Source organism: Gadus morhua, chromosome 2 (genome assembly GCF_902167405.1).
Source record: "Gadus morhua chromosome 2, gadMor3.0, whole genome shotgun sequence".
NCBI lineage: Eukaryota > Metazoa > Chordata > Actinopteri > Gadiformes > Gadidae > Gadus > Gadus morhua.
Window position 1 is genome coordinate 24,635,741 of NC_044049.1, and position 24,572 is coordinate 24,660,312.

General features: G+C 45.1%; 2 protein-coding genes and 1 long non-coding RNA gene across 4 annotated transcripts; 2 read left to right on the forward strand and 1 right to left on the reverse strand.

Annotated features, from left to right (window-relative positions):
- Window positions 1-360: 360 nt before the first annotated feature.
- On the reverse strand, window positions 361-2,331 carry LOC115557848 (uncharacterized). Of its 2 annotated transcripts, none has more exons than XM_030375972.1 (3): window positions 1,975-2,331; window positions 1,251-1,529; window positions 361-1,008 (listed from the first exon to the last, which is right to left on the reverse strand). In XM_030375972.1, the coding sequence occupies exons 1-3, from the start codon at window positions 2,084-2,086 to the stop codon at window positions 623-625; spliced, it is 777 nt and encodes a 258-aa protein (XP_030231832.1). In that variant the 5' UTR covers window positions 2,087-2,331; the 3' UTR covers window positions 361-622. The 2 variants fall into 2 exon arrangements, with proteins under 2 accessions (XP_030231832.1, XP_030231821.1); XM_030375961.1 differs by having other exon boundaries at window positions 361-1,011.
- A 6,455-nt stretch (window positions 2,332-8,786) lies between these two features.
- LOC115557228 (cholinesterase-like) lies at window positions 8,787-14,662 on the forward strand. The gene is made up of 8 exons (XM_030374889.1): window positions 8,787-8,976; window positions 9,407-9,476; window positions 9,731-9,831; window positions 10,328-10,564; window positions 12,399-12,709; window positions 12,918-13,127; window positions 13,233-13,390; window positions 14,506-14,662. Exons 1-8 carry the CDS (start codon window positions 8,821-8,823, stop codon window positions 14,556-14,558), a joined length of 1,296 nt encoding a protein of 431 aa, XP_030230749.1. The 5' UTR covers window positions 8,787-8,820; the 3' UTR covers window positions 14,559-14,662.
- Window positions 14,663-16,175: 1,513 nt separating this feature from the next.
- Window positions 16,176-17,346, forward strand: LOC115557886 (uncharacterized). Its single transcript, XR_003979271.1, has 3 exons — window positions 16,176-16,494; window positions 16,794-16,928; window positions 17,068-17,346. It is a non-coding gene; the product is annotated as an uncharacterized LOC115557886 (long non-coding RNA).
- The last annotated feature ends 7,226 nt before the right edge of the window (window positions 17,347-24,572 follow it).

The following is a 24,572-nucleotide window of genomic DNA, read 5'->3' on the forward strand; positions in this document are numbered from 1 at the left end:
TGGGGAGAGGTGTTTTGCCTTCTCGCCGTCTGAGTCGGACGAGCAGGCCAGCCCGTCGCCCACGTCTCCGGCGTCTCCGACGCGGTAGTAGGGCCGTTGTTAGGCATTTGTTTACGTTTGCCAGCTGGGGTTCCCAGTAGAAAAACTCCGGTTGACCGTGAATAATTCCCGAATCTCTTATGTTCAACAGTGTCTCTCGGTCATATATAATGCAGCCCGCAACTTTACAGGGTAAAATCACGCATAAAAACACTAAAATAAGTAAAATACTGCTATGTTGTTGAGGAGTCCGTCGCTCGCTCGCCTTAACCGGCGCCGCCACCATGACAACCGTGGTGAATGTAAACGCAGTATGACACACCTCAGTGTGACGCAACATCGATGAGGACTTGGTTGAGTCCCATCGGATGTTTCAATACTTTGTTTAAATTCACCCGGGCTTAGACAAAGCTGGGGTTTCCCTCCTGTGTGACTTCACATCGATGTGGACTTGGTCGGGCACCATCAGATGTTTGACGTGCATACTTTGTCTGCACAATGGCACCGTTATACATTTTATCTTGCAGTTATTTTTTTTTTGTTTTTATATGCTATTTTCTTTCTTTTCTTTCTTTTTTTTTTCTTAGCGCACACACGACCCACACTGGAACCGGGCCGCGAATGTGGACATTTCCTTCATTCTACGGTTCAGCCACTTGTTGACCCGGGGCCTGAGGCCCGTCCCCTCAGCCTGAGCTGTGGCTTCCCCCCCCTCCTCAGCCTCGATGACCAGATCCTGATGTTCAGGGGTGTTCGGGGGGGCGTCGGTGGTGATGACGGCCTTTGGGTCGGCCCAGGCCATCTTGATGCGCCTAAAGGGGTTCTGGCGTGAAGGCCGGCCCAAAGGCTTCTCCTCCTCCTGCTCCGTCAGGGCTGTGGTAGCTGTTTCGACCCTCTTCTTTCTTAGTGCCCTCACCCGGACCCTCACGTTCCCCAAGACCTGGGACAGGTCCTTTCTCGGGGCCCTGTCTGCTGTCAGAGACCGTGAGAGAGTCGCTCAGTCAATGTTTCGTGATTATGCTGACGTATAAAACTCAAAAGATAAATGCAAACCACACACACACGCACGCACACACACACACACACACACACACACACACACACACACACACACACACACACACACACACACACACACACACACAAGCAGGTAGACACACACAGGTAAACACACACACAAGCAGGTAAAAACAACAATGCAGCGAACTCACCAGGTTCCTCGGGGATCTGGCTTGGGTCCGGGGCGGTCTGGCTTGGGTCCGGGGCGGTCTGGCCTTGGTCCGGGGCGGTCTGGCCTCGGTCCGGGGCGGTCTGGCCTTGGTCCGGGGCGGTCTGGCCAGGGAAGGGGCTCCGGCCTGAAAGGCGGCCCAAAGGCTTCTCCTCATCAAGCCGGGAGGTGGTTGCTAGTTGAACCCTCTTCTTTTTGAGGCCCTTCACCCGGAGCCTCAGGTTCCCCATGACCTGGGCCAGGGCCTTTGTGGGGGGGCTGTCTGGTAAACACACACACAAGCAGGTAAACACACACACACAATCAGGTAAACACACACACAAGCATGTAAACACACACACAGAAGCAGGTAAACACACACACAAGCAGGTAAACACACACACAAGCAGGTAAACACACACACACAAGCAGGTAAACACACACACACAATCAGGTAAACACACACACAAGCATGTAAACACACACACAGAAGCAGGTAAACACACACACAAGCAGGTAAACACACACACAAGCAGGTAAACACACGCACAAGCAGGTAAACACACACACAAGCAGGTAAACACACACACACAAGCAGGTAAACTCACACACACAAGCAGGTAAACACACACACAAGCAGGTAAACACACGCACACAAGCAGGTAAACTCACACACACAAGCAGGTAAACACACACACAAGCAGGTAAACACAATGCAGCCAGCTCACCAGGCACATTGGGGAGCTGGTTTGGGTCCTGGGCAGTCTGGCCTGGGTCCATGGTTGCTGTTTTCGCCCTCAGCTTCCTGACCCCCTTCACCCGGACCTTCAGGTTCACCATGACCTGGGCCAGGTCCTTCCTGGGGGGCCCGTCTACGGTCGGAGGCAGCCAGGCCACCAAAGGGCCTGAGCTTTCTCCCTGGTGTTGGGGTTCTGTCAGAAGTGAACGACAGAACTGTGTTTAGTGACGACCATAGTGGCTGCTGTGTGTTTGTTGCTGCTATGGGGTCTGTTTTAGTGACGTGAGTGTGAGAGTCGCTCAGTCAGTGTTTTGTGATTATTCTGACGTATAACACGCACACACACTTGCACACACACACGCGCGCGCACACACACACATGCGCGCACACACAAGCAGTTACGCGCACACACATACAACAGCTACACACATACAAGCAGCTACACACACACACACATACACACACACACACACACACGCAAGCAGGTAAACACGCACACAAACAGGTAAACACACACACAAACAGGTAAAAACAACAATGCGCAAACTCACCAGGTTCATTGGCGGTCTGGCCTCGGTCCGGGGCGGTCTGGCCGTGGTCCGGGACTGTCTGACCTTGGTCCGGGGCGGTCTGGCCCTGGTCCGGGGGGGTCTGGCCGTGGTCCGGGGCGGTCTGGCCTCGGTCCGGGGCGGTCTGGCCTCGGTCCGGGGGGGTCTGGCCGTGGTCCGGGGTGGTCTGGCCCTGGTCCGGGGGGGTCTGGCCTCGGTCCGGGGGGGTCTGGCCTCAGTCCGGGGGGGTCTGGCCGTGGTCCGGGGCGGTCTGGCCCTGGTCCGGGGGTGTCTGGCCCTGGTCCGGGGTGGTCTGGCCTTGGTCCGGGGGGGTCTGGCCGTGGTCCGGGGGGGTCTGGCCTTGGTCCGGGTCATTCGCCTCCTCATTCGTCTCCATCCATCTGATCACCACCTAGGACACAAACACACGGCATCAGGAACTCTTCGGGTCAAACACGAACCGACACTGAAGACCCACGACAGGAAACACAAAGACGTCTCAGTCGCTCCGTGTCCGTGTTGGTGTCCTCTCCGTCCTCACCTGTCTCAGACGTTCTTTCTGTTGAGACGAGGTGGAGACCTGATGGGGCGGGGGGGGGGTCCGGAGAGGGGGAGGAGGAGTCCGGATCGGGGGTGGCCTCTTCCTCCTGTCGGAGGAGATCGTCACCGTTAAGGTTTCCTCGCCCCTCTCTTCTCCATAGTTCCCTCGCTCTTTGCTAACTGGGCTCACTGGCCGCTGTGCTCGCTCTCTGATCACCAGGTAACGCTCATCGCTCCGCTCTCTGATCACCACTGAGCACGGCACTGAGGAGCGGTGACTTATATGGGGATGTTTGGGTATACATTCTTTTGGAAATGGCAGAAATATGCTGAAGCATTAATCAATAATTTTGATGTATTTTCCAATAGAATAAGTTGAAGAAAAACAAACATAAACGTATATATATATATATATCATATATATATTTTTTATAAAGCACTGATATTAAATGTGTTCAATCGTGTGTGTGCGTGTGTGTGAGAGAGTGTGTGAGTGTATGTGTGTGGGTGTGTGTTGCCTGCACTTCTTTAAAGAAAGTCAGTTGGACCCTAACTTAATATAATCATGTACAACCACAAGTTTTTACAGAATACAAATGTGCGTCGGCAGACTCAAAGTGTGCGTGTACGGTCGGCGTGCGTGTCCTCTCCTTCCTCACCTGTGCCGGACGCTGTTCTCCGGGGGGGGACGAGGAGTCCCCACACAGGGTCTCCTGGTCGCCCTCCTGCCTCTTGATGCGTCTGTTCTTCCCCATCGTGGATCTCTCAGTTTGTTGCTGTCGCTGGTTATTGATATGCAGCTCAGTCGTTGCTCTCTGATCACCACTGAGGACTGGACTAAGGAGCGGGGACTTATATAGAGGCGGTGATGTCACAGCGGCCGGTCGGGTTCCGCTGGCCAGAGGTGGCACCTGATGTTGATTCGTCGTCGCAGGCAACTGGATTTTTTTTTTTATTGCACTATTTAGAATAGGCCTTTTAATAACTCAAATGGAAACCACTGAAATAAGAATATTACTTTAATACAAAAAGTAGACAAAAACAGACAATTTGTTCTCCCAAGTCCATAAGCTGTTTCCAATACCCAAACATTTGCATTAACACTCACAGTGGGGCCAAGAAAGACTAGTCAGGCTATTAGTTTGTCTTGGATCAACTCTTGATATTCAAACACAAGTTTGAGAGTGTCATTCTTGTAGATCAACTGGAGCAGACACACACACACACACACACACACACACACACACACACACACACACACACACACACACACACACACACACACACACACACCAGAGATGGGGGGACTCGAGTCAAAGACTTGACTCGAGTCCGACTCGAGTCGCCAGTTTTGCGACTTGTGACTTGCTTGACCAACACTAACGAAAGACTTGACTAGACTTTGACTTGCCCCTTCCTGACTTGTGACTTGACTTGACTTGAGTCATGTGACTTGCCAAGTCATTGCAGTCTTGTTAAATATTTTAAATAATAATAATAAAAAAAATATTAGATGAACATTGTTTTATTGTGCGCGAGTGCTCCTGACCTGCAACCTGGCAACCCGCCCTCTTCCACGCAACGTGACATTCCCTTACTCTGCCTGGCCCGCCCAGAGACGTTGGCCCGCCAATGAGACTCGACCGTGCGAGCGCCACGTGTGTGTGTGTGTGTGTGTGTGTGTGTGTGTGTGTGTGTGTGTGTGTGTGTGTGTGTGTGTGTGTGTGTGTGTGTGTGTGTGTGTGTGTGTGTGTGAATACACACACTGTAACACAAGTGTTTCTTGTCGGTTCTTTGACGTGTCTTGTATTTCCACAACGAGACTGTCGTGGGGGTTATCTGAGCCATGGTTGAGAAGGAATTGGGGGAAAGGAACTTTGGTTTGACTCGCTGAAGTACATGAACTGCGACATGCCGCCGGTTGCCGCGAGGCACCATCGCCCGGCAGCGGGCAGCCGGCAGCAGGCAGCGCGCAGTTCAGTCGACTTCAGGTTTATGTGAAAGTGGAAGAACCAGAGACGTCGCAGAACCCGACAAAGTCGTTTGTGATTCATATCGTCTGGAGGCGCACACAATATGTTATATGATATAGATATCTATCTATTATATGATATTATTTAGATATAGAGCTCCAGGACTGTAACGCAAGTGTTGTACACTTCCTTGTTATTTGGATAACCGTTCTGCTGTTGGTGTGATGGCGTGTTATGCGCCATCACACCAAGACCCCATCGGTCACAACTCAGTGCAAAAGTTTTGACAAATTTGATTTTTTGCAAGTGTAATGGACATTTGTAATGGCTCACAACTGTCAGTTGTTCTGATGAACATGTTCTGATGTTCACCCCTCTTTTTGTCAACGCACTCAAACAGCGTTAGGTCTTTAATCAGATTTAAACCCAGCTGTATAGGTTCTCAATGGCAGCACATAGAACTCAGGAGATTTCAAGCCTCAGCGATATAGTTTAACCTTCCATAACCTTATTTTTTTGTCGCAACTTGGTCAGAATCGTTGAAAACGCCATTTATAACACGTGCACCTGGAATTGTGTGAAAAGACAAATAGGCTTTATTATATGATTAAATTGGCCAGCTGGTATGGTAACATAGTTAAAACGTACGATTTTTTGCAAGTGTAATGGCCATTTGTAAATGGCTCACAACGGTCAGTTGTTCTGATGAACATGTTCTGATGTTCACCCCCCCCCCCCCCCCTCTCTCTCTCTCTCTCTCTCTCTCTCTCTCTCTCTCTCTCTCTCTCTCTCTCTCTCTCTCTCTCTCTCTCTCTCTCTCTCTCTCTCTCTCTCTCTCTCTCTCTCTCTCTCTCTCTCTCTCACACACACACACACATCACACACATCACACACATCACACACACACACAAATAAAAAGCTGTTTGAGATTCATTCATGTTGAGCTGATTCATTACGTAACTTATCTTCTTACATTTAAAAAAAAATGACTCTGAAAAACAGGTTTGATGAAATACAGACATTTGAAAAAAACGAATTTGATAATGACTTGACTTGACTTGACTTGATGATGAGACTTGACTTGACTTGCTTGACTAAAGCTGTGCTTGGACTTGACTTGCTTGATCCTCCTTACTGACGACTTGGACTTACTTGAGACTTGAGGGCTAAGACTTGCGACTGACTTGAGACTTGCATGTATGGGACTTACTCCCATCTCTGCTAGTTTGTGACAGACCCAGAAGAACGCAACGCAAATTAAATGTGAACATGTATCGACGCTTTAATAAAATCCCGGACGATTTTGAAATTTCACCCGGACGCATTTGATTCCTACCCTTCCACTGTTAAATAGCGGCGCAAGTTGTGTGTCGTGTGCATGGGTTGAATTGCGTGCGTCTCACGGAGAGCCATGCGCAATGTTCTGCTGTCAGAAATGTTTTGTAATCACTTGTATTCCTCATAGCTCTCAGGCTGTGAGGAAATCAGCAGCCCGCGATCGCAGCTCCTTTGATGTGAACGCGTACAGAGCGCATAGTTCAGAGCCGGACAATGATGTCGTAGTAAAGCCCTCAGGTCTATTCTGCATGTATTAACTGTGGCTAAACATCAACTGCACTGAAGTCATCATAACTTCATAAGTTCTCATTGTCAAATGATTATGAACACTATTATTGTTATTTGAAGCCGTGTCAGTCTTGACTGTGGGTGGTGTGGTCCTCTGTGTCTGCTAGTGTCTATAATAAAGCATTCTACTTGCTGTAGTCTGGTCTGGCTTTGCGAGACTAATAATAAAGTAATATTTTTGTCGACATTATCAAACGGAAGAACTTTTATTATGAAGAGCACAGGTCAATGAAGCACGCTAGCCAATAAGAGGACCCGCCCACCGGCGGAAACCAGATATTGACTTGTAAATTCGTTTCGCTCAGTAAGAACCAAAAAACGAATAAACAAACTGAAATATTGATTTTCGTTTTTTTTGACAAAACGAAAAAACGGCTTGTTTTCTGGTTTGTGCTTGCGTCAATTATTCCCAGAAAACAGAGTAATAAAACGTACCTTGCTCTTGCTACATATCGTTATCCAGTGTCACAAACATGCTTTTTACAGGAAGCAAAAGGACCGGCTATTTTCTGAATAAAACTGTCAATATTGGCTGTCTGTCTTGAAACTTCTCCAGTGCGTTCACACCAAATGTGATGGGGCGACAGGATCCCATACAAAGTGAATGTATAGACGCGTATCGGGCGAATTTTTCGCGAGAGAAAACCGGCGGCAAGTTTTGATTTGTCTCGCCACACTTTCGCCGTGCACAGGCGAGCGCTATGGAGGTAGATTTGTGTCTTTATTATGCAATCAAAAATAATAGGTTTGAGAGCAAAACTTTCCACACTGCAATTAAAAAATAGGTTTGAGAGCAAAACTTTCCACACTGCAATCAAAAAATAGATTTGAGAGCAAAACTATCGACTCTGCAATCAAAAAATGTTTTATTGCAAGATAAATTAATGTGATAAAAAAAATATTAATGGGAATCCAAACGTTTTGTTTGCAAACCCAAAAGTTTTGTTTGCAAATCCAAAAGTTTTGTTTGCGAATCCAAAAGTTTTGTTTGCGAATCAAAAAGCTTTGTTTGCGAATTCTAAAGTTTTGCTTGCGAATCCAAAAGCTTTGCTTGCTGTTGAGCTGAATCTCGTGGGCGGGACCTACGCCGAAAGATGTAAGACACGTCTCTATTGACCAGTCTCGATCGGAGTGACAGCTTGGCAACATCCACAGTTAGTAACGAGAGAGGGAGTTCTATTTCGAAATAATAGCAATAAAGGAATCCAGTGTGTAGGCCCGTATCAGAGATGGAGTGGTCTGCTCCAACCGTCACAGACGGACAGTGGGCGGTCCAGCCTCCCTGGCTTTATAGCTGCTGCAGCCGCACTCACCAGCACACTGGAACCAAACCAGCTTGTGACAGAAGGTAGGCCTTCATTTACAAGACACAAAAAATAATGAAACCTTCAATGATTCCTTCACTAACAGAATGCTGATCTTTGCTTCTACTGTGCTGCTCTGTTTCTACAATGCATGTGCCTCTTCTAATCCTGTAGCTTGTGCCAGGTAGGAATTACGCTGGCTGCTTGCCATTACTGCTGTTGTTTCCTCTATGAATAAAATTCATAGAGGCATTTCTAATGCCCTGTGTTCCACCGACATCGATGCTCTCAAGCTTCGGTTGAGCATTGCACAGTGTATGATGGGTGAAATCTGCCTACCATTCAGGGAAACACATTTGACATGTTTAGTTGAGTGGAATACATCCTCGCCTATAGTTTAAACGTACAATGACTCACTTACGGTTTCATTTCCCTTGCAGGTTTCATTGCAAGGGAAATGTCATTTTCGGTTTCATTTCCCATGGCGACGTCTACCCCCTTCCTGCTCCTGGTGCTCCACCTGTGCAGCGGATCCCTGGGCCAGCTTCCGGAAGACCTCACCATCGGCACGCTGAACGGGAAGGTGCGAGGGACCCGTCTGTGGCCACTGGCCACTGTTGAAATAAATCTGTTAAAATCCCCTTCTGAAGGCTTCATCCACTCACACACATTTGTTTTTTCTTCGGTAAGAAAACAAAAACTAAATTAGGGGAATGAGGCGTAACTCCATCCCTTGCAGCTGTTGGCCTCTGGCCCAGGCTGTGTCTCCCCGCAGAAGTTCTGTTGTAACACAGCAGGACATAGATGACCACTACTTATCAGTCAGACACAGTTTGACATCACAATGTTCTTTTTTTCTTGTAATAGGCTCGGGGCGCTGGGCTTCCTTTCGCTTCCTGAAAACGATAATATCCGTGGCAACGCAGGCTTACTGGACCAGCAGCTAGCTCTCCGCTGGGTCGCAGATAACATTGCATTTTTTGGAGGTGACTCCTCAAAGGTAGCGTTTGTGCATAAAACAATGCATAAAATGTATGCGTTTGCATACATTTTATGCATTGTGTTGTGATTCATGTTGTCCCTCAGAGGCAACAACAACATATTTTCAGGACGATCCGAAAAAGTTTATCTAACCATTCTGCATTACTCATTATCTTATCCGGTTCAGCCCTGCTATCTTGTAGGCCTACATACGGAATTGATACACACCAGATGCACGTTATCTTTTCTACAAATTCCTGTACAGTTGTAAATCGCATATGTTTTTTTGTTTCTGCGCCAAATTGTACGGAGAAGATAACAAGTAGTACAGGATGTCTTTGTTCCTCATGTTTCCTCTAAGGGTTGGTTTTAACGGGATAAATGTATACTTTCATCTGGGTAATTGTTGACAAAACTGAGCGTGGGTGTGGATGTGTCCTGGTTTCCAGGTCACTCTGTTCGGGGAGAGTGCCGGAGCAGCGTCGGTAGGCTTCCACCTCCTGGCCCCCAGCAGCCACGGTCTGTTCCCAGTGGCGATTCTAGGGGGTGGCCCCCTGAAAGCTCATTGGCCACCCCTGTGGCCACCCCAGATGTGATAGGTAGTTGGTGAAGTTCGTCAACACAAGAAATACTGTCAATCAATGCGCTGCGTAGCGGTTATCAATGAAGTACGACATAACATTGTGTGGGGAATAGGTATTTTGGCGCCCCCTCTGGCTGCAGGCGCACACCTGCTCGTATAGATGGAATGAAACCGTCACTGAAATCCGTAGGTCTACGATACAAACCCCCCATCCTCCAGAGCGGCGTCCCCACCGCGCTCTGGGCCAGCCTCAGCCAGAGAGAGACTTGGAAGAGGTGGCCCTTGATTTGTTAGATTCTGTAACAATCATTTATTTGTTTGGTTACTTTAATTCATTGATGGATATAAATATTGGGTTGTGCCCTCTATTTTCACACTCTCAATAGAGTTGTTTTAATATTTGTGTATATATATATATATATATATATATATATATATATATATACATTTTCTATTTATGTATGTGGTGTGTATCAATTGTATATATACATACAATTGATACACACCACATAAAGAGATATATTTATATATATACATATACACCAAAATGACAACAATAAATCATTTATTTTCATTGGGGCAGGAGAGTCTGGTAGTTAAGGTTCTATAGAAGCCAGAAGACCCCCCACCTGCTCCTTGAGGACCTGAAATGGTTTTCCCCGAAAATCATTTGAACTAGTGACAGTGTTGTTGCGCCATCCCTTTATTTGTTATCCAATGAATCCCCCCCCCCCCCCCCCCCCCCCCCCCCCTCCACACACACACACACACACACACACACACACACACACACACACACACACACACACACACACAAACACACACAACTTGTGGTAGGAGCTTGAGCCTGGCGTCTCTCCTGGGCTGTCCCCGGTCCCCTGCTGCTGATCTGGAGCGCTGTCTCCAGAGAGTCGACCGTGTGGACATAGTGACCAAGCAGTTCCAGGTGTTGCCCGAGGCCTCCATCCTCGCGGCTCCCTTCGCGCCGTCCGCCGATGGGCTTTTCCTACCTGACGAACCAGAGGTATGCGTTGGAACCTTTGTGTCCCAACTCTTTTTTTTTATAACGGGGGTATGTCAATTGATAATGATATTTTTATATGCACTCTACAAGAGTTAAGTGACGACTACTTACGCGCAATTACGTTACAGATATATATTTTCTGGCCTGTAAGATCCTTGGTAGCTCTTTCAAATACGTGCAACAGCATGTATTAATGAAGGATTAATGAAGTAGTAGTGAATTCCACATCCATGAAAAAATAACAAAAATTACAATCATGCATTTAGCAGAGACTATTATCCAACACATCGACGGCAGAGTCAACCATGCAAGGCGAAAGCCAGCTCATCAGGAGCAGTTAGGGTTAAGTGTCTTCCTCAGGGACACATCAACATCGAACTACCAACCTTTCGGTTTCAAGACAACTGCTCTACCTCCTGAGCTAAGCCGACCATTAGGAAGCAATTCAGAATCAGCTGTAAATTATTAATGAGATAATGAAACGATTGATTATGCAATTATTTATGATCGTAAGTGGATGATTTACAAACTACGTACATGTGTTAATCATGCTTTGTAAACACTAAATAAATAATAAATATTTTTTTTGTTAACCTAGTTATAAACCATTAGTTAAGTGCTTTAGCTCTACTAAAGTGAGGACTTCCTGCTAATTACTTATTAGTTGGTACTTCTGAAATGGTACTTGAGGCCTTTCCAGTACATCCAGCATTTCATTAATAAATGCTTAGTAAGGCAATACCAATACTTTCTAACTACCTGAATTGATCAATCCAGCCTTCAGATGCCGTTTATAAATGCTTAGTAATGCATAGATATCCTTCATTTTAGATGAGCTCACAGAAATAATTAATCTAATGCTTTCTGACTCCCTGACCTAATCATGAACTGCAACATTATTTGGGTACTTATAATGCATTATATCCAAATGATTTATAGATTTAAATTTTACAAACTGATGCTTTATAATATAATCTTATCTTATGAACCATGATCTTATGTTTATGAATAGTGCAGCAGATGTGCTACCAGCTTTATTATAAACGTAATACAGTTCATTACACAAATGTTGTCCTTTGACTTGAGTTACCTCATTTTATTCATTGTGCCTTGTTATTTTTCATTCAATTGTAACAACTGTTATTTGACAACAAACTTGATCATGAATCCCTCATCCTGGGATAAAAATTAAAGGTGGTAAGTGTTCGTGACAATCAAATCTCCATTGTGTTAATTGTTGTTTGCCAGTGTTTCAATGTACTGTGTAACTGCATACCCACAAGTGAACTACTTGGCTGTCTTATTATTCTGCTTTTTAAATAATAATAATAATACATTTAATTTAGAGGCGCCTTTCAAGACACCCAAGGTCACCTTACAGAGCATTTAGTCATCCTAAATCGTTTTTAAAAAACAAGACATTGTGGAAAAAATTAATAAATAAATAAATAAATAAACATAAGAAATAAGAAATAAATAAAGGGTTAGACAAAACAAAACAAACAAACAATCAAAACAGTGATCAGTTAGACGTTGTGTGCGAGTTTGAACAGGTGAGTTTTGAGTTGTGACTTGAAGGTTGTAATGGTGTCTGACTGTTTTATGTGTGGGGGGGAGGGAGTTCCAGAGCCTGGGTGCTGAACAGCTGAATGACCGGGCACCCATTGTAGTGAGTCGTGATGTGGGGATACATAGTAGTCCAGCAGAGGTTGAGCGGAGGGAGCGGGAGGGAGTGTATTCTTGGAGGAGGTCGCTTTTTGGAATAAGCTGAAGTCATGTGTGACGCAAGACACACACACACATCACATCTCTCTGCCTCTCTGCTGATCTACAGGTGCTGCTCAAGACTGGCAACTTCACGAAGATTGAGGTGCTTTTCGGTCTGAACCAGAATGAAGGGACGTCCTTTCTAGTCCACGGCATGCCTGGCTATAGTCTCGCTGGCGAGAGCCCCATCAGTAGGAAATTGTTTATTGAAGGCATACCACTCGCACTACCAGGAACCAGCAACATCACAAAAGAGGCAGTCATTTTCCAGTACACCAGCTGGAGTGAGGTGGACAATGAGGTGAAGAACAGAGATGCCATGGGTGACCTGTTTGGACATCGGTTCATCAGTTGTCCTACATTAGAGTTTGCACGCAGGTAATCAGCAATGTGACAGGGATACGTAATGCTTATTGATGCATATGTAATTGTTACAGATAAAATAGTAGACAAGATAATCCTACTGTAAGCCTTGTTCCTGCTACTCGAATGGGCTACTAGAATGGGCTTCTAGAATGGGCTAGTCTGAGTGGCACATTGCTTGCTCGCTACAGTATTCCGAATACATTCTACTTTCTGTTTCCAGGTATTCCGAGCACGGAGGAAAAGCATTTTTCTATCTGTTTGATCACCGCTCATCTGCCAGCCCCTGGCCAGCATGGATGGGCGTGATGCATGCCTGCGAGATAGAGTTTGTCTTTGGGATGCCGTTGAATGCCTCTCTTAAATACACGGAGAGGGAAGTAAACATGAGCAGGAGCATCATGAAGCAGTGGGCCAACTTCGCCCGGACAGGGTATGAACTGACTTTCGTGGTCTTTTTGAAACCACAGAATATCAACCCATGTTGCAGGTATTTCTGATGATTATAGGATGGTTTTTCCCCACTATTTCACCTCAGAAATCCAAGCAACAGCGGAGTTCCCTGGCCCCTATTTCAGGCAGAAAGCCAGTTCTATCTGACTCTGAACACCAACCAGCCTCTACAAAGGAGCAAGATGATCGCTCAACAGTGTCAATTTTGGACCAATTTAGTACCAAAGATCCAAGGAGTGTCAGGTATGGAGTCACACAAACACCAAACCCCTCTCCCCCTCTTTTCTATGCTTTCTTATCGGGCATCTCATGAATATGGATGCTGAACCTTTTGAGAGACTTGATTTTCACACTTGCATATCCATACGGGGCAAGCCAAAGTGTACGCATCGGGTGAGGATGTTCAGTGATCTCTTTGAGTCATTTAAACACGGTTCCTACCCAGGCATACACAGCTCAGTTCCCAGTAACACTGCAGATTTGAGTGGGAGGATGGCCCCTCACCACTTCACTGAATGCTCATCACACAGTTGGTCAATAATACTCGCACAACCCTGCACTGACTCCACTATTACTCATAGGCACTCCCCACAAATGAAAATGAACACAAACACACACACTTCCTCCCATACTTGCATGGTAAGCAAGCTCCTCAGACTGGAAAATCTGATTTGATGATAGATTACAACATTGTAATTTCACAACTCATCTTGTTTGTCTCTGTATACTTTAGTTAGTCATGGGTCAAGATGCTGTTATTCAACTAATTAGTCAGCATCAACTCACTCATGGATAATTTTTTTTCCATTTAGAAAAGTTTATGTTCATTTAGTTTATGTATATATTCCAATGATATTCTGATATTATTCTTATATCTCAAAAGAAAAGCATGAGCATGAGTTTCACTTCATATTTCATTTGAGGTAATCGTCAGAGTAAGAACAAAGATTGGAGTCAGAGTTGAGGAACGGTGGAATTCTCATAATGATTTACCTTGTTTGGGGAAAATCATATCTCTTTTAAAGTGTATTGCGTGTACCCTTCCTGTGCGCACTGAAGACTGCCTTTCCCGATAATATCCACTTAGTGGGCTCCAAAGGAGAGACACCTCCCAACACACACATTGAACTGAAGCACAAGTCCCAGAAGGAAAGTATCTTTCCAAAAACATCATGCATTCTATATTGACAATGAAAGCCACACAGTTAAATTCAGTCTAGTTTGATTTCTTCTCATTAATAGATTCAAATTGTAACCTTGTGATATGACTCACGGGTGCCGTTTCCGTTTGATGTGGCTTTTTGTGAAATATTTGAAATATGAAAGCGGAACTCATTTCCTCATCCTCTGTTTTCTAGACGCTCTCGACTCTTGCATGGAATCGTGTTATGGAGTCAGTATCCCGCCATAATTCAAACCTGAAAAAAAAAGTTTCAAAGGCTTGTAAGTCTGGGTTTGAAAACTCAACACCTTGTAAAAAAGGTTCTGCAACACTGAAAAAGGAGATTATAACCTCAAAAAAAAATAAAACTAAAATTCAAACATCTGTAAACATGATTTTGTGTTCTATTTTATCTTCTTCATCATTTTCACCAACACATTTTCAAAGTTCAAACAATTTCACCAGCGCATTTGCAGAGTTTCAAATCTGGCACTGTTCTAACAGTGTATTTCATTGTTGCCCGGTTTTGAAACCTTGTAAATGGGATTCTGCAAACAGGTGTTCATACATTGAGAAATACGTTTTGAAAGGTTGAATATTTAGTTTTAAAAACTTGTAAAGGTGTACGTTTACGACATTGCAAAGTATTTTTTCAGAACTGACTTTTCAGCACTGACTTTTCAGAGATTTGACCACACAGGCGCAAGCTTTGAGTCACGTGAATATTGGCAGTGTTCTGACGCCACTCGTTTTGAAACTTTTGACAGTCGAATCTGAAAAAAAAAAAAACGTTCCTGGGGGCGGGACCATTTAGCTCTAAACCTATTGGTTGCTCTCGGCTGACGTACATTCCAATCACAGGGGATTATCACGCTTCCGGGTTCCGTTGGCGGGATTTGCCTCTGATTTCGTTGTGCATGAACACTTCCGGCGCACAACAATGGCTGAAACAAAGGCTAGATGTCACTGCTCTGTTCCACTTAGTACATCTAACAAACAACACCAACTCTACTTAAGTTTTCATGGATTCCCGACTGAAATGAGTCTATGGAAGAAGTGGATTCAAGCGGTTCGCCGGGATGAAGGGCCAAACTTTAAAATAAAACAAGGTAGCACGTTTGTTTGTAGCCGGCACTTTAGTGAATCAGACTACACTAACGCTACAGCTAGCAACCAACCGGGGTCACACCAAGCGACTGAAAATCGGGTCTGTACCCTCCTGTTTCCAGTGGAACAACTGGGGACTGCCAAGAAGGGGGTCTGTTTATAAAAGAGCATCAACTCGCTTAGGCCATGACGTTCACCCAGCCCTTCCTCTGGAGCAACCGCTGCCCTGTGAATAAGAGCCGATGGAGGAGATCTCAGCTTCGGTGGTGATGACAGAACATGAATTCGGTTCTGCTCCTAAACCAGGTTTGTCAGTGTTTGTTAGTATTCTGAAATATTGGCCTACTATTACCCCATACTGTTCTTAAACCACCTACCTGACAGGATGTGCTACCTATGGTTTAATCACAGAATGGACTCTTAGTAGGTTATACCGAGGAGGTAGGTCAACTTTTCAGAACTCGGGCACAAAATGTTTAGTCTTATTGATGTCCCAGCATTTGACCAAACCACAATGTGAAAAGCTTCATCACAAGTACAAATGTTGCATTCTATATCTGTAAAGGTGAATATTGAGCTATAAAAAGCAAATTTTAAAAGCAATATTGAGCTACAAAAGGCAATTTCTTTAGAGGTCCAAACTGCTTCCAATATGCAAGTCACAGCCAAAATCTGGGTTAGATGTTTTAATTTTTTTTCCTCATCTCATACAGGTGCACTGGATGCTGCTGCTGTACGCATACAGCAATTGGAAGAAACAGTTAAGGAGCTGATGAGAGCTGTCACAGCTGAAAGTGGTTCAAGACTTCAAGTGCCTTTTCACAGATTTTGTGTCTCAGACAAGGACATCCTTTTTTACACCAGATTCACATCAAGAGATGTTTTTTGTGACTTCTGGGAGGTTATTCAACCATCTGCCTCCATGTTGGTTTATTGTTCAAAAGCTCAGAAAAAGAAACAAACATTTGAACCCCTTTCTCCCAATCCAACGTGTAGACTGCAACTGGTTGAGTTTTTTCTCTTCTGCTGCCGGGTTGCTGCAGGCCTGCAAGAGAAGGTGCTGGCTGACATGTTTCAGGTCAGTGTGTCCACTGTCTCCCATGTTGTTATACCGTGGGCCAACTACCGTTACCTGCTCCTTGGCTCCCTCCCCATCTGGATAAGTAAACAGCAAGTCCACCATGCCAAGCAAATTTGTGCAGTACAGTCCAGATGATGATGTTCGGGTAATCATCGACTGCACCTCGGTGCAGTCGATGATTACCCGAACATCATCTTACAAGAACACAACAACCTTTAAGGCCTTGATTGGGATTGCCCCTTGTAGTGCTGTGACTTTTGTGTCAAGTCGCTTCACCGGCTCCATCTCCGACCCAGAGCTGACTGAACGAAGTGGACTACTGGATTTACTGGAGCCAGGAGATGGCTGCATGGCAGACAAGGGTTTCACCATCGAGAAGCCACTAGCTGATCGTGGGGCAACGCTGATTATACCACTCTTCAAGATGACAGGTAGGCATGAAAGGAATGAACATTTCAAATTAAAACTTTGACCCAAATGTGGCCATTAAGATATGTAGACAAATGTTTAAGATGGACTGAAGCACTCACAATAATAATGCTAATTAACTTATCTCTAACCACTGCGCAGTTCACCGAAGAGGATGCTCTGAAAACACAAGCAATCGCCCGACTTCGAATCCTCGTAGAAAGAGCAATGGGCAGAGTCAAGGAATACCGCATCTGGGAACGCACTGTCCTTTCACCTTGTCTGCGACAGTCAACCAGCTGTGGACCGTCTGCTGTGTGATGACCAACTTCCGGGGACCACTTGATTTAAAAGGCTACATCCCTGTTGAATAGTGTTTCTACTCAAACATGTACCTATAAATATAATATATAAATATTTAAACGAGAGGCACTGAACATTTGGAGTGGTCCCTTCATTTTTTCCGGAGCTGCAATTCTGTATACTGAAAACATTGTATATATTGAATGACATGTATGTAATTGAATGAGAAGTCTTTCATCTATAATCAATTTTAAAGTCCAGACAGTCCATCCTGAAAGTATTCAAAATAATGTTAATATGTAATGTAGTAAATTATGTACTCAGAAAATGGGAATGAATTAAATCCTTTTATTCTTTCAGTTCCTTTATTCATTCAGTTCATTTCACATTCATTTCACTTTCTGCTGAAGATACACATTCATATATGTACCAAAGAAGTACAAGTCTACCTTATTTTTCATGTCTTACGTTTTCACGTTAGCATAAGCGTTTCACGTTAGCATAAGCCAACCTACCTAGCGTAAGCTAACTAGCAGACACTCCTATTCGTAGTCGATATATTTCTCGAAAAATAAACAATCCCTTGTCCAGTTTGGAGCGGGCTGTTATGGAGTGTTGTTCGGTAAGTCTGTGAACTTCAGAAAACGTGACTTTGGGTACATTTACCAGGGATGTTGTGAAAGGGAACTGCCGGTCCTCCATCATCAGTTCGCCAGAGTGATGAGTGATTCACCGGTGCACAAAGAACACTGAATGCGGAAGTACTACGTATCAGCGTGATAATCCCCCAATGCGGTTGATTTGGATTTCCATTTTCTGGAACCAGAGTCTCATCTCCATAGGACGCGACTAGCAAGGACGCGTCCTAGCAAGGCTGCAGCCTTCACTTTGGGAAACAGCCATGGTTCCAGAAAATAGAAATCAAAATCAACCGCGAAAGTCCCTTGTTATTCGTGTCATCGGCAGAGCACTGTCAATCACGCACAGCCCGGTGAACGGCACATGTGATTGGAATGTACGTCAGCCGAGAGCAACCAATAAGTTTAGAGCTAAATGGTCCCGCCCCCAGGAACGTTTTTTAGTTTTTCAGATTCGACTGTCAGGAGTTTCAAAACGAGTGGCGTCAGAACACTGCCAATATTCACGTGACTCAAAGCTTGCGCCTGTGTGGTCAAATCTCTGAAAAGTCAGTGCTGAAAAGTCAGTTCTGAAAAAATACGTTGCAATGTCGTAAACGTACACCTTTACAAGTTTTTAAAACTAAATATTCAACCTTTCAAAACGTATTTCTCAATGTATGAACACCTGTTTGCAGAATCCCATTTACAAGGTTTCAAAACCGGGCAACAATGAAATACACTGTTAGAACAGTGCCAGATTTGAAACTCTTCAAATGCGCTGGTGAAATAGTTTGAACTTTGAAAATGTGTTGGTGAAAATGATGAAGAAGATAAAATAAAACACAAAATCATGTTTGCAGATGTTTGAATTTTAGTTTTAGTTTTTTTCAGGTTATAATCTCTTTTTTCAGTGTTGCATAACCTTTTTTACAAGGTGTTGAGTTTTCAAACCCAGACTTACAAGCCTTTGAAACTTTTTTTTTCAGGTTTGAATTATGGCAGGAAACTGACTCCATAGACATTATCCCTTGAAAAGTAATCAAGGTGTGTGCAGACCAGCTGGCAGATGTATTCACGGACATCTTCAACAGTTTGTAGTCCACACATGTCTCAAAAGGAGCCCATTGTCCCCGTCCCCAAGAAAACCAAAACCCTCAGTTGAAATGACTACCGGCCCGTAGCACTCACATCATGAGGTGCCTCGAACTGCTGGTCAAAACCCACATCACCTCTTCACTGCCTGACTCCCTGGAACCACTACAGTTCGCCTACAGCAGGGATGGGCAACTTTCATGATAAAGAGGGCCACAATTCTTCATCACCACCATCAGAAGGGCCATGTGACTTCAACTAGAAGTAAACTGAGAGAAGCTACACATTTTTGAATTAGTTGGATATGATCTCCTGTATTCTGGTGCATTTTGGGGATGGCCACTACCAACAAAATCTTCCACATTCATAAACTATGTATGGTATGTTGATTGAACCAACATACATTTATTTCATGATTTCCATGCTCAAACAGCCACATGATTACTCAGTATTTTGATCAGTGCAAAGGGCTCACATACATCATCATTCAATGATGTCACATAACTGAAAAACAGTGGCCCAACATTAAGTGCAACAACTCAATGGACTCAAACCCAACAAGCGTGATATTCACTTCAGGGCAGTTGTAGTAGTTGTGGTGGCGACTTAAGTGATGACTGATATCGCTTCTAAGCAAACTAGACACATGGGTTTGCCTTTGAATTCTATGAACAGATACTCTGATTTTCTTCTTTCTTAAGTTCTCTGTAACTCGATTCTTTTTTTTCATTTTTTTTATTAAATAAAAATTATGTGCGGGCCTGACTGAGTGAGGATACGGGCCGTATGCGGCCCGCGGGCCACCAGTTGCCCATCCCTGGCCTACAGGCCAAACGGGTCTACAGAGGACACCATCTCCCTCACCCTTCATACTGCCCTCTCCAACCTGGACCAGGAGAAACCGCACATGAAGATATCCGGCAGGGCACAGGCAGAATCTGTTGTTGGCAGGCGGAAGGCAGGCTCGAGACCACCGGGACAGAGACAGAGCAGGCAGGTCGGGGACAGGCAGGGTCGATACCGGGGAATCAGTCCGGAAAACGCTGGAGAGTCTAGTACGGATGACGTAGGACAATCTGGCACTGAGTGAACTGAGATGAGAGTCTATATGCCGGGTTGAATAGGGATCAGAGGAAGCTGAGCGCAACAGGGGAGGGGAGTTATAGGAGGAATTAAACGAGTCCGGTTGTGTTTTTCGAGTTACGTGTACTGTTAAATAAAGTACCAAACACCAAGAATCCGTGCCCGTGTCTTCCGACCTATAAACAGACCCACTGCCGGTTATAGTGAAGGGTGTTACCCCCGAAAGGACATCGGCCCTGGAGGGAACGTCTCCCCTGTGCTGCCCGACTACGGCCTGAGAGCCAAGGGACAGGAAAGGTGTAACAACAGCTTCTAAATGATTAGAGATTGAGAGCGATGATTAGAAGAAACGAAGACTATCGAAATCTGCACTGTGATCACCCCAACAAACACGCACAAAATAACGTTGAACTTAGGTACTATCCTATACTACTGGAAATATAGATGAAAATGTTATCACACTTGTTAGTTTTACTTTATTTTATTCATATTTTATTACTGTCGAGGAGAACTTGGCTTAGAAGACTGGAATTGAATTGCCAGCAGTGACTGCTACTGCATGCTTGCTTTGCATATGACAAAACAAAGACGTTGAACCCTGTTGTGTCTCTGTCTGCTTCCTCTGCCCCGCCTCCACTGAGAGCATCCTGTTCGAAAGTTTGACGAGGAAAAGAAAGTGATGTGAAAGTGAAACAAAACTCCAAGCCACACTGTTATGAGCCATATAATAGGAACAACCCAGTTATAGTCATTCACACTCTACCAACACACTGAGCAGGTCTGGTTTAACCCACGGGTAAGTTATCTGTCACTGTATTATTTTGGCGCCAGAAATTGTTTTTTTCTTTTGCATTGCGGGGGCAAATATTTGTGCAAAGCATTGGTTTTGATTAAACGTGTAGGCAATTATGTAAAATCTACGGTAGTCTGGAAAACACTATTCAAAAGATTAAAAGACCACATACACAACTACATGACTCTTAGGTAGGCCAAAATAGAAAGTTGTGTTTTCCTCCAGAATCTTTCTGGAGAGAGAGAGAGAGAGTGAGTGAGCTCCACGGCACTGCCTTCGTGTCGTCTTGACGATCTGCCAATCGAGCCTGTTAATCCGAAGTGGATATTTTATTGCAGAAGTGCAATAGGAGCTCTGCACAGAAATGGAAAGATTTGATAGATCAGGCTGTGATCATGGAAGGTGTCTCTCCACCCTCGTATTCTCCCTGGATGAGGGACTTCATGTCCTGCACTAAACTGGAAAAAAGTCATACGACCCGGGTCAGGGAACTTCTACATCAAAAAATTGCGCACTTTTCTTCTACGGAAGTTTCTCAGTAATCTCCCTCCCCCCTTCCTCACTGTATTTTCATTTCATTTTACGTTATGCTACGTCGTTGGGATTTGGTCCATTCTATATATTATCAATGAATATATTTTAGTAGTAGTATTATTTGTAAGTATTATTATTATATTTTTTTTTTCCCTTTTGTTATTTAACAGTAAGGTCATCCTTGTCGGTCAGAGGTGTGTGTGTGTGTGTGTGTGTGTCTTTGTGTGGCTGTTCATTTGTTGTGTAGGCGTGTGCGTCCACTCGTGCTTGTGTGGATTCAGAGATAAAAAAAATCGAATTCCTGTCTATCCCTGCTGTTGTCAGTTAAATAAAAATAATTGTTGGCGAGAGAGAAATTATTCAAAAGTGAAAGTATACCTCCACATGTTTTGTACTCTTGTCTATACTGTACTTGTTTAACATCTGCTCTGCAAGGCAACGTCTTGTGTTGTTTCCTTCAACAGTCGCTAACGGCTATGATTGTGTTTTGCAGGCACATTCCTATTCAGAAATGTACCATCAGCTGTTCAAGTCCTTGGAGTACGCTGACCTTCACCTTCTAAATGGGTTTGACAGAATTGGCCATCTACAGCCAAACTGCGATCAGACCTACGTCATGTACCACGGCACCACCTGGACCAATGCAACGGCCATCCAGCGCGATGGTTTCAAACAGTCTGCGGACGGGATGCTGGGCCGTGGCGTCTACCTCAGCTGTGACCTGAAAAAGGCCAGCAGGTATCCCATCGACCCTAAGCTGCCTGACTCAGAGCGGGTGGTGTTAATGGTGGAGGTCAACGTGGGGAACGTGATCGCGATTAACTACCAGGGCCATCCTCGCCAGAAGAACTGGCACGATCGCCGGTTCAAGGAGTCTTACGACACTGCCTGGTGCCCCCCGGACTGCGGCATGACGAGGAGCGGCTTGGAGGAGGACTGCGTCTGGGACCCCAGCCGCATCAAGATAGTCAAGTGTATCGCTCCGATCACGAGGTCGGAGGGGTCGGAGAGGTCAGAGGGGTCGGAGAGGTCGGAGGGGTCGGAGGGGTCCGGGGGGTCGGGGGGGTCGGATGGGTCGGAGGAGTCTGATTTTTAAAGATCATGTTTTTCATCGTGTCATTTCCAAAAACATTTTATAAAAATAAATTTTGTCTAAAAAAGTTTGGAGTCTGAAGTTTGGTCCGAAGCATAACGAAGGAAAACAGTCGAATAAGAACGAGAATGTTGGTTGGTGATTAGGAGGAGGTCACAAGGCATTCAATGTAGGTTTTTCGTCACTTACTCCTTTAAATACGCTATTGTTGTCGTTTGTGCTGATATGGGTTGTCTATGCTCTCTATGATGAAGTCGTCCTTATCGAAATGAGCACTACAGACACGGTGATCCTTCTGCATCAGCATCTCGATTGGCGTCTCAATGTCCATAATCAAAACAATAAGCCACTGGTCTACCAGAGATCGATCATTGTACCGCGATGGCAGTCTATGGAAAGTTTCTGGGTTTAACCTTTCATTTGTTTTCCGAAGCCGGGGAAACATCCTCTCTCTCTTGACTTCAAACAGTAGATGGGTCGTCTTCTCCGGTGCTTGAACTGTCCTTCACGCTATGCGCTAATCACGTGTGCAGTGCGTCATCTGACAACAACGTGCCATGCTTGATTGTAGCGAACAGATATTTTGTATCTGTAACCTACATATGCAAGTCCTTTAATTTAAAGTCATCGTTGCATTGTCCCGCGCATTACGATGACGGTTTCGGGCCGCACTGGCAGTTGCTCCCGCACCCCCTCCCTTCTCCGTTCGCGTGGTATATTTTAATTTACTAATTAAGGGCGCCACCAGAGGGCGCCCCCAACGCATTTGTCGCCTAGCTCGCCTATGACGAGGGCCGGCCCTGGCTCCAACCCCTATGGATGGGCAAATGCCCTGCCATCGCTGCTATTAATAAAGTGGGAGCACACCTGTTTTTGAGGTTAAAAATATGAAAAAGATTTGCCCCATTCGGCCAAAGCTCTGCTTTTTGATACATTTGAATTTTAAAGAAATTGTGTTTTTCATCGTGTCATTCCTAAAAAAAATTATAAAAATAAATTTGGTATAAAAAAGTTTTGAGTCCTTTTTGAAAATCAGCAGAAGTCTTGCTAATAGAGCGATGTAACGGCTTCTTTGCCAAACAAATCGGGGAAAGAGGCCCTCACGAGTGTTGACGTCACACAACACCGAGACAGGCAGAGAGAACAAACAAGGATAATATTATACAAGAAAAACAACAGCGTCCTCTGGATTACATACAAAGTGTCAATCAGTGTGCGTTGATCACCGTTCAAAGCAGCAGCAGCAGCCATTGTGCTGTACAGGCAGGGTGCATCCTCCTGTCAAGGGCAATTACACCGTCTCCGAATCTCCAGCTGTGATGCGTTTGATGGACGGGTGAGGTTGAATGACAGTGGGGTGCAGCGGTGGTTTAGAGGGTGGGAGGGGGGGGGGGGGGGGGGGGAGGAGGGGTTGGTGGTGCAGAGTTGTGTTCCTTTTCATCTTGCAACAGCTTTGAATACGCTATTGGTAGGTTTCGTTTGTGGTGATATTGGATGTTCATAACATGAGTTGTTATGAATCGTTCCGAATATGTTTGAGTGTGTAGAGCAACTGATGTTGTGTGTGTGTGTGTGTGTGTGTGTGTGTGTGTGTGTGTGTGTGTGTGTGTGTGTGTGTGTGTGTGTGGGGGTGTGTGTGTGTGTGTGTGTGTGTGTGTGTGTGTGTGTGTGTGTGTGTCACACGCACACACACGCGCACGCGCAAACACGCACACACAGTGGTCCTGTGTGGTCCTCCTCTGTCCAGAGCATTTCTGGGGATATCACAGCTTTCCACTTTTACCTCAGCAGGAAAAATGTGGACGATAGTAGGTCTCTGTGCTGAGGTGCGTGGCGGCCCTCTGCCTGTGACGCTGTGGTGGAATGCTGTGTTTGTATCCTAAACACGTGCCGTCTGATTATAGCCTTGTAGCCTACTTTATGGCACATTCATTCACAACTGGAAGCCAACGCCCGACACGTAAATATTGTAGGGAGGATCGGAGGCGACCGATCCGTGAGTTCAACTGGTGGTTGGCCGCGTTTCATGGGGACGCTCCAACATGTTGCGTAAAACACGTTCATATGCGTACGCAATACGTATGCATGATGCGGAACAAGCAGATACCTCTTCACATATTCCTGCTGTCCCTTTTTTTGCAAGCAAATT

Excerpts from the sequence above, each read along its gene's own strand:
- LOC115557228 (XM_030374889.1), top strand. The coding sequence starts at position 8,821 with ATGTTCTTTTTTTCTTGTAATAGGCTCGGGGCGCTGGGCTTCCTTTCG. Across the intron at positions 8,977-9,406 it reads TTGGAGGTGACTCCTCAAAG|GTCACTCTGTTCGGGGAGAG; the intron begins GTAGCGTTTGTG and ends CCTGGTTTCCAG. Across the intron at positions 13,391-14,505 it reads AAAGATCCAAGGAGTGTCAG|ACGCTCTCGACTCTTGCATG; the intron begins GTATGGAGTCAC and ends TCTGTTTTCTAG.
- LOC115557848 (XM_030375961.1), bottom strand. The coding sequence starts at position 2,086 with ATGGTGAACCTGAAGGTCCGGGTGAAGGGGGTCAGGAAGCTGAGGGCG. Across the intron at positions 1,530-1,974 it reads CCAGCTCCCCAATGTGCCTG|ACAGCCCCCCCACAAAGGCC; the intron begins GTGAGCTGGCTG and ends TGTGTTTACCAG. Across the intron at positions 1,012-1,250 it reads CCAGATCCCCGAGGAACCTG|CAGACAGGGCCCCGAGAAAG; the intron begins GTGAGTTCGCTG and ends GGTCTCTGACAG.